This window comes from Rhinolophus ferrumequinum, chromosome 4 (assembly GCF_004115265.2).
Source record: "Rhinolophus ferrumequinum isolate MPI-CBG mRhiFer1 chromosome 4, mRhiFer1_v1.p, whole genome shotgun sequence".
Classification (NCBI taxonomy): Eukaryota; Metazoa; Chordata; class Mammalia; order Chiroptera; family Rhinolophidae; genus Rhinolophus; species Rhinolophus ferrumequinum.
In genome coordinates, this window is record NC_046287.1 from 65,434,930 (window position 1) to 65,448,861 (window position 13,932).

Sequence of the window (13,932 nt, forward strand, 5' to 3'; positions counted from 1 at the left end):
ACACAACTGTCACAGGAACATGAAAGGTGCTGGTCTAACAGACTGAGACATTAGTCTGTTGAGCAACACTACAGTTCTCCACAGAGTAGCATTTTTTATTGCAGTACGTCTTTCATGGAAAATGAACAAACCTTTAAATAAATCACAATTACTTATTGCTTAGTATTTTGGATAATAAATTCTTTAGTTTATCAGTACCTCACGGCCTTCAAATGTGCATTCTTCAAATAGTTTCAATTACATATACATTCTTTCTCCTGAACAATAAATTATTCTTTAAAAAAAAAAAGAAAAAGAAAAAGATACATAATTTTAAAGCAAAGATAAACCAAAAAAAACCATATATTTTTGACATTTATCTTAAACTTATAGGAAAACAACTCTATGTTAGATGTTTAAATATAAATAATAAAGGACATTATGTTATTTACAATTGTTACACAGTAAGTTGAGGGAGTAAAAAAATCTGACATTAACTCATAAAGACAGTAAATGATTTAGGAAAACATTCAAGTAATGTACAATGTGTATTTACAAAAGAATATACTATAATAGAACTTGTGATATGTGGCCATTTCCTTTTGTCTGCATTTCTCTGCAGTGTTTCATGGGTCTATGTAGATAGAAATCTCTATGACTGGTGGAATGAAGCCAGCATTGAATGATAAAACCAGGCCCTCCTTATTTTCACCAGTGTGAGCCATGCACCTTTCAACCTCAGGTCAATTAAAAAAAAAAAAAAAAAAAAAAAAAAAAAAAAAAAAAAAGACTAGTTACTGAGCAAGTTACCCTGGATAAACCCCACCAATACCAAGACTGTCCCACTTAAACAAGGAAGATACAACATGTTGGAGTTTGGAACACTTTCACGTACACCCAGGTAGAGTGCTGTTTTGTAGAAAGCATGAGGCAATTCAGGTACTCTTGAAAAAAAAGTCAGACCAGGCAAGAAGAGAGAGTAGGACAGAAAAGGAATCTTGAGTGAGAAAAAGGGGTTTTGCACATACTATGTTCCACTGAATGCCCCTCAGCGGGATATGATTTCAGGCCCAGGAAACAAAGTTGCTGTTGAACTTCTGGGCAAGTTCCACTATCCGAAAACCCACCAAAGCTTTCCATATGATAGGTTCCACTCCTTCGAATTGCCACAGCACTGCCTGAGATTGCCTGAGATTATAAACAGGGAGGCTTGAGAGTAATGTGGCAATTAAACATCACAGAGACGTCCCTGTGAAAACAAATCTGGTGGCGACAGCATGTAGCCCCAAGGAATCAGCTGTCCTTTCTTGTTAAGGGAAGCTCTTGTTCTACAGATGGAAACGCTGTTCCAACTAATGCCACCTCTGTGAGTGACCAGAATCAAGTTGAAAATGAAATGTCCTCTGATCCTAAGTTTTCATATATTTTGGCAATCTGAAAATTTACAGCAATTTTCATACTGAGGAAAATGGTCATTGCTCTCAACAGATTTTATTTATTCCTGAAATCCTCCAGAACGGGACATTAGAATACTCCAGAGTTGGAAGGATTTGAAACAGAAATTTTAGAGTTTTAATTAATATAGGAATTTCTTCATTGAAATAGTCTAAGAATGACTCAAGCTCTTCAAAAGCAGTATTAGAATAACTTAGAGAAACTCTTAGGGTTGCCTGTCTTCTTCCCCCTGCCATGAGCTTACTCATTTCTACAGGACTGGGAAATCAGTACAACCAGTGCAGCCTGACGCGGCCCTCAGTGCAGGTGATCAGGCAAAGGCGGACAACACTGAACACAGAGAAGGTGGTCTGTGAACTATGTAGGGCGTCTTGGGATGCCAAATACTCAAAGTCACTTCAGAATCTGCAGACAGACCTATCTCTGTGGACTGCAGAAACACGTAGGAGTTTAAGCGTATGCCTCGTGCCCAGCCTCCATTTTCCCTCTAAGACGTACTTGCATGTTATTTCTTCCCTTTAACATTAACATAGAGATTTGGTGAAGGAATAGGTATAGTTCACCTGCAAACAAGAAGCATTTATATTTATTGACTTCATGCCTGGTATTGTGAACCCTCTGCTAATCTGTTTCCCATTTTGTCCCATGGCTCCTAGAAGGCCACTTGAAACCCAAGTAAAGCTCTGGCCTGATGTGACAGATATCAGGGAGGGCATGAAATGGGGCCAGCAATTAAAAAAAAAAAATCTCTTATTTTCCTGAATTAGCAGTTATTTCAAATGTTAATACCTATAGGCCTTCCTTGGATTTACAATGACAAGAGAACATGCAAAGTTTAGACCCATCTTAGTCCTCTTAATTTTAAGACAGTAAAGCGAAAAGGGGAGAAAATGGGTGATACAGGCTGCAAATTGAGAGGTCAGTACATAGGAGGGGGTCGTTTCTGCAAGGAAAGGTGCAATCTTTCCAATACTATTGACATTTCTTGATGAATCATCACTCGTGGAAGGTTCTTACTAATCACAAATCACATGCACATTGGCCATTCCTGACAAAAATGTTCATGCATAGTTATGATCTAATCAAAGCAACATTGAAAAACAAGAGACAGATGATGAGGAGAAAGGAGTTGTCAACAGAACTGTTTAAAACTGCAACCAGGTCACATAGCTGCTCTTCACCTGTGTCTTCTACACATTCACTCCTTCTAGACACTCTATTTCCCGACGCTGATAAGTCACCGCTATGTACAGCAGGCACATTTCACTCTAGAAGTATTTCAGACGGATTGCTGAGTGTGCTGTTTAAGCTGGGGTTTTTGTGCCATAGCATGTCTGTTGTGAGCTGAGAAGACACAACCAATCACTAGCTCCAAAATCAGTGAAAAACACAAGTCAAGAATGATTGCACCTTTTTCAGCCATGGTTTGATCTTCAACTAGATGAGCTGCTGTGTCATTCCCCCAGAAAGAAAGTGAAATTGAGTCCTCTTAAAAGGTGTTGGATTTACCCTGTTAGCAAGCCAGAACCCGTTTTCTATGCTACGCCCCAAACTGTTGCTTTTTGTCAAGAAAAATAAATGGAAATAAAGTAAATGGTAGCTCCTTGTAGTGAGAGCAAGCTGTCTTCTGATTAATAATATAGTTTTTTTTTTAAATCACAATATTACTTTCTTCCTAATATTTAACATTACTTAGTGCAGTTTCCTGCTGTAATTAACAGTAGCATGCTGTTGGATCTACTATTATCTCAGAGCCCAGTGAAGCAAACCTTTGGCTGGCAGAGTAGACACAACTCATTTCATATACTGAAAGCAAAAGAAAACGTCGTACAAAAGAGAACAGTATTTGGATGGATGTGCCATTACAAGATGTACTGGTTAGGTGCTACTGTAAGCAAACAGAGGAACAGTTGCAAGTTTTGCAAATCATACATCCAGTCAACATCATAATGCAATGCACGAGAAGCCAGTAAAAACTGAATGTATGGGCGGCTTTGCTGAAATACTGTGGAAAAGCAATCACGGCAACAGTACAAAACTTGCTCTCGACATAACATAACATAAAGGCACCATTGATATCTTTCTCGTTTTGAAATACTGTAAAAAATTGCTACATATGGCACATAACACATTTTTACATACATATATTTAATTTATAAAAGTTTTTTTTCCTGTTTTCTATTTGCAGAACTGCTAAAATAAAATAAATTGTTTAATTTAAGGTGGAATACTTTATTATATAAAATAAAGTTTTACAGGTGAATCTATGTGTTTATTTAGGTTTTATACAGCGATAGGGTCTTGGTTAGCGATTACACTAGACAGCCTGGCCTGCACATCTTCCTGTGTAGAGAAGCGGCCTGCTGGGTTAGTCCTGTTGTCAGCCAAGCGGAAGGCAGGTGCTGCCTCAAGACTGGCTGCCAGGGGGTTCTGTATGCCCAGGAAAGGTGTATCTTCCCCTACTCTTTCATCTTCTGTTTCACTCTCTGAGTTACTGCTCTCAGCGCTTGTGTTGCTGTCCATTTCCAACCTGTTGGCACTGTGGCCATTGGGCTTGGTTCTTTTGGCCCGCCGGCTGTTGGTGAGTTTCTTAACAGGCTCTTGAGCTGGCTCATACTCCTGGGTCGTCTCATACTCCTCGTCCTCCACTATCCGCAAGGGGCTAGGGGGCAGGCTGTTGCTCTCATGCGCGGGGTTGTGGTGGAAGGAGTTGAATTGCTGAGGGTGGTGGTCATACTTCTCCCGCAGTCTTGGTGGTGTGACCAGAAGCAGAGGTCTCTCTTCTTCCACAAAAGGGCTGACTGCCATGGAGGGCATGGACACCGTCGTGCTGGACACAGGTGGAGACATTTCCGAAGGGGGCGATTTGGGGGAGCTTGGCGTGTGGAAATCTACAGGTGACATACGAGCCGGGGTGGTCATTGCTGATACATACCTGTGTGAGCACAGAATACCCCGCATAAGTGTGCTGGAATAAGAGGCAAAGAGCAGGGAGGGGAAGGGGACAGACTTCACAATACCACATAATCAGAGAACAAAGAATTTCTATTTATTGCATGTGTCTTGCTTTTTACGCTAGGACATTCAGCACCCTTGGAATCTAAAATTATGGAGCCAAGAGTTTCCTCACAGGAGTACATGCACAGACCAGCTAAATTGCCTAGCTCATCAAACCTTTTAGGACTTTCAATCTCATCATGATTTTAAATAAAAACATGAGTCAAGACAAGAGGGTACTAGCTCCTGGAACCCTGTCAGTTTATAAGGACCAACAAGGCTCAGGGATTTGGAAGGGAAAGAAGTATTACTTAAATACTATACCTTCCTAAAGGCCAAAGGGTCTTAGAGAATGAAGCCCAAATGGGGAATGGAAGAAGATCTAAGATGAGTTGCTGAGAGCTGGATCTGCATGCATTTGGATCTGTGTGCCTTGTTTCTCCTTAGCTCAGCTATAAGGTTATGTCTTATGAAAAAAAAAGAGCATAGTAACTTAGATTTATTCCTGATAACAGTGTAACACATTTGCGTGCTTTAAAATTTTCCACAAAATGCTATTTCTTAACATTCGGTTTGCAACTATCCATCCCAATGACCAAGACATTGAAAGGTAAGCCCGAGAGAACCTTATATTGGCGTGGTAGTATGTTCAATCTGCGGTCTACCTTTCTTCCAAAACTTAATGGTTGCATCAATTTTTGACTTACTTTAGTGACTGCTCAAGAGTTAGCTGTACCATGTTACCTTATGTCATGTTATGTCTGATAATGCTCAGTGAATCTCAGTGCATTGTTTTTTACCATATCATGCTTTCTTCCCCCAGAGTAAGAAGACCTGACTTGGCACTGAAGAAGAAGATGTGGTTTATTCAAAGTCACATTTCTCAGCTTTTGATAAAAAATGGTACCAATGCATACATAACACTAAATGATTCATTGCTTCGCACTGGCATTTGCAGAGTCTAATTTGACGTGACCTGTGATGACACAGGATACCATCATCTGGACATTAGTTAACAGGAACCTATTCACTTTCCTGCTTGTCAGCCATGATTCAGAGTTATATGGATGTGAGATCTGGCTGTGTCTAAAGTGGGAAAGTGTCTAGATGTAAAATATTTGGGACTCAAGTTTTCACATTTTTTGCTTTGGAGATGCTTAAATTAAGTTCTCTGAGTAATATTAATCCAAATTCAACAAACAGATACAGGTGATTCACTTTTTCTCTCCACGATCTCTAGGTTGTGGTGTATTTTGCAATCCTAGAGAATATCTGGGATATACAAGGAAGCCTACCACAGTAAGGAAATGTCAATCTTTAAAAATACATACCACATGTAGCGATGAACAAAGAATTTATCCCTAACCTCTTTTTTTAGGTTTCAAAAAGACTGAATTAGGACAGATAGATTTTCTTAATACATAAAGATATAATTATATGAATTTAAGGTAATGTTTTAAACTGGTTTTGGACCATGCCTACCTTTTCATGGATTAACAAAGCAACCTTTAATTCAATAAAGCTCTGAAATACGATTTTGGAGTATTTCATATAAAGGTCCTTGAAGAAGAGATTAGCAGAGTGTATATGATCCGACAGCCCAGAACTGGTCATCTTTTGTTGTAAGTACTTCCCAGTCCACGAGTGGAAAGAGTCTATCAAAATTATCTCTATACATAAATACCAAATAAGTGTGGATTCTACATTATGTAAACCTTTTAACAAGTGGGCAAAGATTAGACTGAGATGACAATAAAGTAAAAAAGCAAACCCCACTGGATTTGAAAATAAACAACAGCTTACTGATGGGCTAGAAATGCTGGCTGGGTATAACTCTCTTCCAGTTTAGGTAAAAATGGATAAAGAGAATCTATGAATTCAGTATTCCAATTAAGTGTCTCTTTCAGTTTACTTCTCTCTGTTATTCATAAATTTTACCTTTGCTGTAACTCCCCCAACCCCAATTCAATATCCACAGAAGAAAGCCAAAACATTCTGAAATAAAGGGCCATATCAAAGGCAGTATTTGTTTTGAAAAACCACCTGTGAAGACTGCCAGATGCAGCATACAAAAGATTTATTTATTCATCCCTTCTTGGAATTTCATAAAAGGGATACTCTATGGTGGAACGCAAGCAGTTGGTCCCCCATGACAGTCAGCAGTGACATAGCCCTTGATTGGATTTAACTGAGTCTGGAAGGTAAGAGAGAGTTAGCACACGAGGACATGAGGTCGGCTGGACCAGAGTTTGGCTATCTGGCAAATTGGAATTATAGAAGGGTCCTTATCAATCATTGGTGCCATCTCTCTAAAGTTACAACTGAGGAAACAGATCCCGAGTGGGTCTGAGCCTAAGGTCAGAGCTAGGAACTCCAAGTTTGCTGCACCTTCCACATCAAATCACTTGAGCTCTTTAAGAGTTTGTTGCCTGTCAGCCACTGGGACGACGTGAGAAGCTCAGAAGAAATGAGTTCAGTCAGACAAAAAGGTGGCTTCATCAACTAGCAGCATTCCTAGAACAGGCAACTGCTGCGCCTTATTCTCATTAGAGTAGATTTCCTTAGGTGAGACCGCAGGTGCTCATGGGGATTCTCTTACTGGGGTTCTTTCTCCTCTGCAGTAGCTTTGCCCTTCGGTTTTACCTTTCACTATGAGGAGAGTCTCGGTAGGAGTCAGGGGTTTCTCTGGCATGCCTGAGGAAGCTGTTACATTCTCGAGGGCCTCCCATGCCATTAAGACGTCCTCTTGGGCCCCCAGTTGGGCTGCTGTGCCTACTGTTTTCTACTGATGACATCATGATGACAGAGTGGCTTTCCGAAATGATGCTTTCAGTGTGTCCATTGCTCCAGCTAGAGGGGAAATGTGAGAGACAAAGAGATACATATTTTTAAAATTATATGTAAAAATGGAAATGAAAGAAAGTGACCTGATATATATTTCAAATTATTGGTGCATCAGTAGTTCACTATGACATTACTTGTATCAGAGTAGAATTGCTATAGCGATATTTGCTATAGAAAGGATCTTGATTTAGATTGGTTTTGTAAGGATACAGTTGACTTATTTGTTCACTCATTCAACATGCATTTTATGAAACGTCACTATGTACTATGTATTCTTATAATCATTCTGTTCTTGAGTGGCTTAGGTTAAGGAAAAACACTTGTCCTATGAGCAACATTGGAAGTCTCGTGTTGCTCTTAGTAGCATGCACTCAGATACTGATCACCGGGGGACTTGAGAATTTAGGGTTCAGCTATTTAACCAATTTCTCATGTGCTTTTCCCAGGCAATTCAATCATTGGAAGAAGTCAACTTCTCAGTATTATATAGCCTCTAAGATTGACTCTTCCTACTGTAGCAATTCAGTAAGTGGTCAGGCATGAGTAAAGACAATCTCTAAAATAGGAAACAACAATCCTTGAGGTAAGTGTTATTTTCCCTTTTTTGGTGATGAAAAACTTAATGCTCAAATTTAAACAGCAACTAAGTGGCAGAGCAAGCTGATATCCAAAGGCTGTTTGTCCCAAACCATATATTTAACTATCCTTCACTGCTCCATAAGTGTCTCCTGTCCCTTTCTTAGGCAGTGATGACAAAAGGAAATGTGCAAAAATTCATTCTTGGGGAAATGCCATTCAATTGTTTTATTCTCATACCTGTGACTAGGAGTCTGGGTGACAGTGGTGGAATGATGAGTTGTCGAGGTATAGTGACTGGTGGAAAAAGATGTCTCCACTTCTCTCTCAACAATATGTTCACTAGAGATGACATTTTTAGATACGTATTGCTGGATAAACAAAGAGACACGATTTGAAGATTCATGTAAATCAAAACACTAACATTGTCACACACGAAAAATCTATTCTAGGCCACATGTTTCCTAATAAATTCCATTTCTCCAATGACCAGATGGCAAATCATATCCTGGTTATTGTGGCCTTTAGATGTGATGAATGGAGTTAATGAATTACTCTTTGGATGTGCCCACAACGTAGGTCCTACAATCACTACTACACATTATCAGAAACATGCCTATTTTTTTCTATTTTGTTTCCAGTTGATAACATGACTAGAATTCAATACAAATCTCTGCCCAGGATCCAATTTGGGCATGTTTGTTGCAAGTTAAAGGAGACTTAACAGATATTTAAGTGAAACAAAGCATGGGAATGGTTTGTCTTCTTTCAAATGTCAAGTCAGTAGAATTGTTTTTTAAATCTCTATTATTTTAGATCTACCTTTCTCTTTCAATTCCCTAGTACCCATGTTGTCCAAAGATACCACTGAAAATTTTAACTTATTATCAGTGGTAAGACTAACAAGGCTATCTGAGAGAATTGAAAGATTTACAGCAGTTGCCAGGCTCATATATCTTGACAAAGCATATAATATGCTATATACACTGCAAGTAGATTCTACTTTGTTTTCATCACTAAATCACAGTGGCTGTTCTGCCCTCTCTCTGTGAGAAAGGCACATTCTGAAGTTGTGTTTTAAATGCTGTTAGTATTTACACCAAATTGAGTTAAATCAGAGGAAAAGGTATGGAAAGGAATTTTCTTAGATGAAATAGAGCACTTTATAATCTCATGGGCTGTGGACTTTAAAAGAACCTGACGTATTCATGGAAACCCAAAAAATATGCAACTTGAATTATGCTTGAAATTCTAGCTGTTTCTCTTACTGGAAAGGTTATTCGATGTGGATCTTTCTGGAACATACAACTAGCTTGCTTTAAGGAAAAGGTGTCAATGTCATACATAATGGGCTATTTCTAGTCTCTGTACCATTTCACTCTTGTTCCTTGGAAGGCAATGTAAGCCCAGTGAATCTAATGAAAGTAATATTCAACAATTATTGAAGACTCAGTAAATGCCACGGGGCTAAGTGTTTTGTATAATTCTCTAATTTTATTCTCACAAGAACTTTTTGAAGTAGGTATTATTTTTAGGCCTGTTTTCATAATAAACAAATAAGGTTTAGAAGGTTAAAGTCCAAAGTCACACAGCTAGAGCCATAATTGGAATCCAGGCAGGCATTCTGCCTCCTAAATATTATAGCGTTCACAGTGACAGATTATAGGTGTGTCTCTTGTGGATGCATTTATCAACTGTGCAGAACATTCTAATGAACACTGGTAGGGGGAGGAAAGCAGCAAAGTATGTTAATATATCAGCACCTTACTCTAACAGTCTCCTGAAGGTCTTTGCTACAAGACTTGCTGGTGGTTCAGTAACTACCACCTCTGAACTTGGGTTTATGATTTATTTGCTACCTTTTTCCATTGGATAGAAAATAGTAGTGCAATATAATCTTCAAGCTTTGCTTATATAAAGCCAAACATCAGAGAGAAATGAAGACAACAAGGAGAATTATGGTGAAATAGGAAGAGTAATACTTAAAAAGCCAGGAAAACTGAGTCCGACCCTGGCCCTTATCAATAAAAGGGGAAGTTTAGAAGATGACGTCTAAAGACTCTCCAGAATCTAATATTCTATGACTTAGTTATATTTAAAAGCTTGTATTTGGTAAGTTTTAAACAAAATATACGAATGAATAAGGATGTATTTCATCTGGAGGGTTTGACATCATGTAGAAAGAGTCAGGGAATTAAAAAGCATTATGTTCTTCCAGTTTTGCTGAGAAGCAGGTTTGATAAGTCCCTTGACCTTTCCATGCCCTAATTTCTTCCTTTGTAAATCAAAATCGGCAAATCATCAGGCACTATGAAATGCCTCTAATAAAAATCTCTCTACAGCCCTTAGCTCAGTTATCTACTAATCAGCTACAGACTGGAGTAGCCTTCATTTCCAAATTATAAAAATAAAACATTTTCTTCTGATCCTTGTCTCATTAGTTTTATTATTTTTTTCTTTGTGTTTTTCTTTTCTTTTCTTCCAGTTATGGCCTCCCTGCAGAACAAACCCAATGTTATTATTCCAAACCCTTAATGAACACTTTAGAAGAGGAAATGTGCTGGTTTTACAGTAACCAAATCCACTTTAAAAAATGTTCCCATTATTTTCTCCTGGAGAAACCTTGGATTCCTGGAAGCCATGGAGATTAATGGCAACAGCTAAGAGCCTAAGAGCTTTAGAAAACAAACTTCAAGGTGCCTGAACAGAGGAGAAATGCTCAGCTTTTCCACTGGCCAGAGTCAACATACATTCACCAGCTGGACGTTCTCGGCAGGAGGGTTAGGGTGGTGAGGCCCGTTCGCTATGTTCACCATGTTGTTTCGTTCAGACCGAAGACTCTGCCGAAGCCGGTCATGAAGCTTTTTCCGCTGTTTCCTGCAGCGGAAAAAGGGAGCATTTATTTTTTTCTATTATTTACATTTCTTAGTACAGTCAATTCTTTAATCTACCAACACATAACTCAGGCAGTGGACTGGTGGTGAGGTAAGGCAAAAGGAGAGTGTGCTATTTCATCTCAGAATCTGACTAGGGGCAGATGTGGAACCACACATTATTAGCAAATAGATTTGGGAAGCTGGATGGGATTCTTATACAAGTTTAACCAAACTGCTGAGAGATAAGAAAAAAATAACAAAAACAAAACGGAGAAGACAGGATAAATCAAGTGGATATTTGGCTAAAACCCCAACTTTCCTAATTAATTCATCTTTGCCCAAGTCTTACAAATGGTCATTTGTCTTAGGTAACAATTTGTGCTGTGCAATTGATAAAGCTGATTTCGTTTATAATTTTGCCTGTGTGTCTCTTAAGAAAACACGGTTAGTTTCGAATCTGTGCATTATACATAGTGTCTGTGCATGTATAACATTGTACATGAGGGAAGATATGTACGTATTTTTCCAGTGGATTTTGGCACAATTATAACATGATCCTACTCTAGTAACACTGTTTTTGTATAACTAGTTAATAAATATTGAAATATTGAGATTGGACCTAATATAACTTATAAGATAGACTATATGAAGGCTATCGTCTATAACTTATTCAATTCTGGGAACACACTGAATCCTGGGGTATTAAGAAAACATCATCCATCCCCTTGATATTATGGCATAAAAGCATATTGTCTTTGTTCCTCACTGCAACATTCAGATCATAATAATATTCCCACGGCTAGTTTTGGCAAGAGAGTTTATGTGATGAAGCAACAAAATAAAACTGTTAATATTATTTCAGACTTGAAGTGGAGGTTATATGTCAGGAAAAAAGTGGAGGGAATTCTTGTCACAAAATAATTGTATTTGTTAATATGGACTTAGTTTAAAGGACCAAACATAGTGAACACAAATCTATTTTAATGTTTTCCTTCTTGTTCTGTCAAAGCAAGTTTTGCTTCATTTTCCTCCCATGAGATTCCTTTTGTATCTCACACTTTGAGAGCATTGGAACTGAAAACTTAATTAGATGGAATTGAAAATAATTAGTATAATGATCAGAACACTGCATTTCAAGCACCCCCAAGTGTTTCCCTCATCTTCTAAGCATTAGTGCAAACTGGACATGTCCTCAGCAGTGATATGACAAGCACACCTTTGGCACCTACCACTCTCCTCTCTGGGTGTGGTGCAGGCAACCACATTCTCACACACACGTCCCCACCTCTTTCTCCAGTCACAGGGCTGTGGTCATTTATCAGAAGTCTCCTAAGCATTTTCACAAATAGGGCAAAGCTTTCTAACGTGATTAGGAAAGGTCTTCACAATGGATTAATGGGAAGAAGCAATTCGAGGGAAAGTCACCCTGCCCCCTCCTTTGTTTTCAAGACTGAGCAGTGGAGGTGGGTTTCTGGCAAGTCCCTGCTGGCTGTGCTGTGTGTGTGCCTAGGAGGGGGAGGCTGGGGGAGCGGCTTTACTTGGTTTTGCAGTAGGCCACCACACACATGATGCCGACGACCAGCAGAGCGATGCAGATGCCGGTGATTGTCAGCACTCGCTTCTGGTACAGCTCTTCCGCTTCTGCAAAGGGATGAGAGCAGAGGTCACCAAAGGTCCCTGAGGCTCGCTGGGACTCACAACTGGACAGTTGGCCTGCTGCATGGCATTGTCCATGTTCACAAGAAAATAACTATGTGACAATTCATCACTTTTGCAGACATACTTAATTAAGGGACAGCATACTCTGCACTGCAATTTAAGTATAAACAGCAAAGCCAGCTGGGCCATTTACAATTAAAAAAATAGTATGCTATAAAATTAATGATAAACTATAGATATATATGCATTAAACTGGCAAATAATCAACGTTTGATTATAAAATTACTATTTGGTTATAACTGTCATTTTAGTTTTAAAAAAATCTCTTGCAAACATCTCTTGCAAAGACAACAGGAATCAATGCCAAGAAAAGTAGCTGGGATTGGCACCACTGGGGCCCGCCTCGCCTCGTTTCTCCCCCGATCCCCAGCCTCTTTCAATATCCCAGCTATTTGATATTCCGGTGGTCTTTACAAAGAGCCATCACTAACTTAAAAATATATAGTCAAATACATTTGCAAATATGAGCTTGACTTGTAGTTAGCAATAAAATTGGGGCAGAATTTGTATGATTTCACAGTAAAACGTGAACATAAGCACACAATATGGAGTAGCAAGGCACTGTATCAGAGAAAACCCAATATGATGGGTAGGATAGTCCTGGGTCAAGGTGAAGATTTGTCCTTTGGAGGACAATTATGACTTCACCAATTCTACTTAGAGACCTCATTTATCTGTATAAGGGAACCACTAGCACAAATAATGAGTGATGTGAAATAGATTATATATTCCTGCATTGACCAACATGGAAAATTAGTTGATGTGGATTACACTATGGAAGTGTGACACTTAGAACTTCGAACTAAAGGTACTACCGCCCCAAATGCAGCCAGTCTCTTATTCATGGAAGTCTTTCTATTTGAAAATCAGTTTTTTTGTGGGGATAACTTGAGTATACTATGGTAGGTCTGGTTCTTAACAAAACTGGCTGATTTAATGGTGAACCTGATCCCTTAGGAGCTGAGCTTCCAACCAGTCTAATCACACTTATTAGAAGATAGTCTCAAGTTCACCGCAAAAGAGAATTCAACCAGTGCATAGTAAGCGATGTTAACTATACTTGATAGTCTGATTAACAAGCTGGTCAAGAACTGAGGACTCTTATACAAATGAAGGTCTCTTATCTGGACATCAACATGGGGCCTTATGGAATATTTTGGGTTTACATTTTCAGTCTCAGTAACCACACCTTTTTTCTCTGTTGAGAGAAGATGATTTTCAGGGAGTTTTCTTGAAATGAAAAAGTGCGTTTTAATTTCTATGATACAGTAGACCTTATTATTCAACATTTCCTACAAGCCAAGCCCATGGTAATCAAACTCCAGTTAACAGGTCAGAAACACTGTCAAATCAAATTAATATAGCACTGATTATTACCATGTTTCCCCGAAAATAAGACCTAGCCGGACAATCAGTTCTAATGCATCTTTTGGAGCAAAAATTAATATAAGATTGGGTCTTATTTTACTATAATATAAGACAGGGT

The 13,932-nt window shown here is 38.8% G+C and overlaps 1 protein-coding gene across 24 annotated transcripts in view; it reads right to left on the minus strand.

The window, feature by feature from the left end:
* Positions 1–1,002: 1,002 nt before the first annotated feature.
* The window catches only part of NRG1 (neuregulin 1), a 973,831-nt gene continuing 960,901 nt past the window's right edge, over positions 1,003–13,932 (minus strand). For 18 of the 24 annotated variants that reach the window (XM_033104326.1, XM_033104325.1, XM_033104324.1 and 15 more), the window contains 5 exons: positions 12,266–12,368; positions 10,602–10,728; positions 8,092–8,222; positions 7,075–7,281; positions 1,003–4,369 (listed from right to left, as the gene is read on the minus strand). In XM_033104326.1, coding sequence (XP_032960217.1) covers positions 3,718–4,369; positions 7,075–7,281; positions 8,092–8,222; positions 10,602–10,728; positions 12,266–12,368 — 1,220 coding nt within the window. In that variant the 3' untranslated portion in view covers positions 1,003–3,717. Of the gene's footprint in view, positions 4,370–4,755; positions 4,898–7,074; positions 7,282–8,091; positions 8,223–10,601; positions 10,729–12,265; positions 12,369–13,932 lie in introns of all 24 variants that reach the window. The other 6 variants (XM_033104331.1, XM_033104330.1, XM_033104337.1 and 3 more) reach the window with 3 other exon arrangements.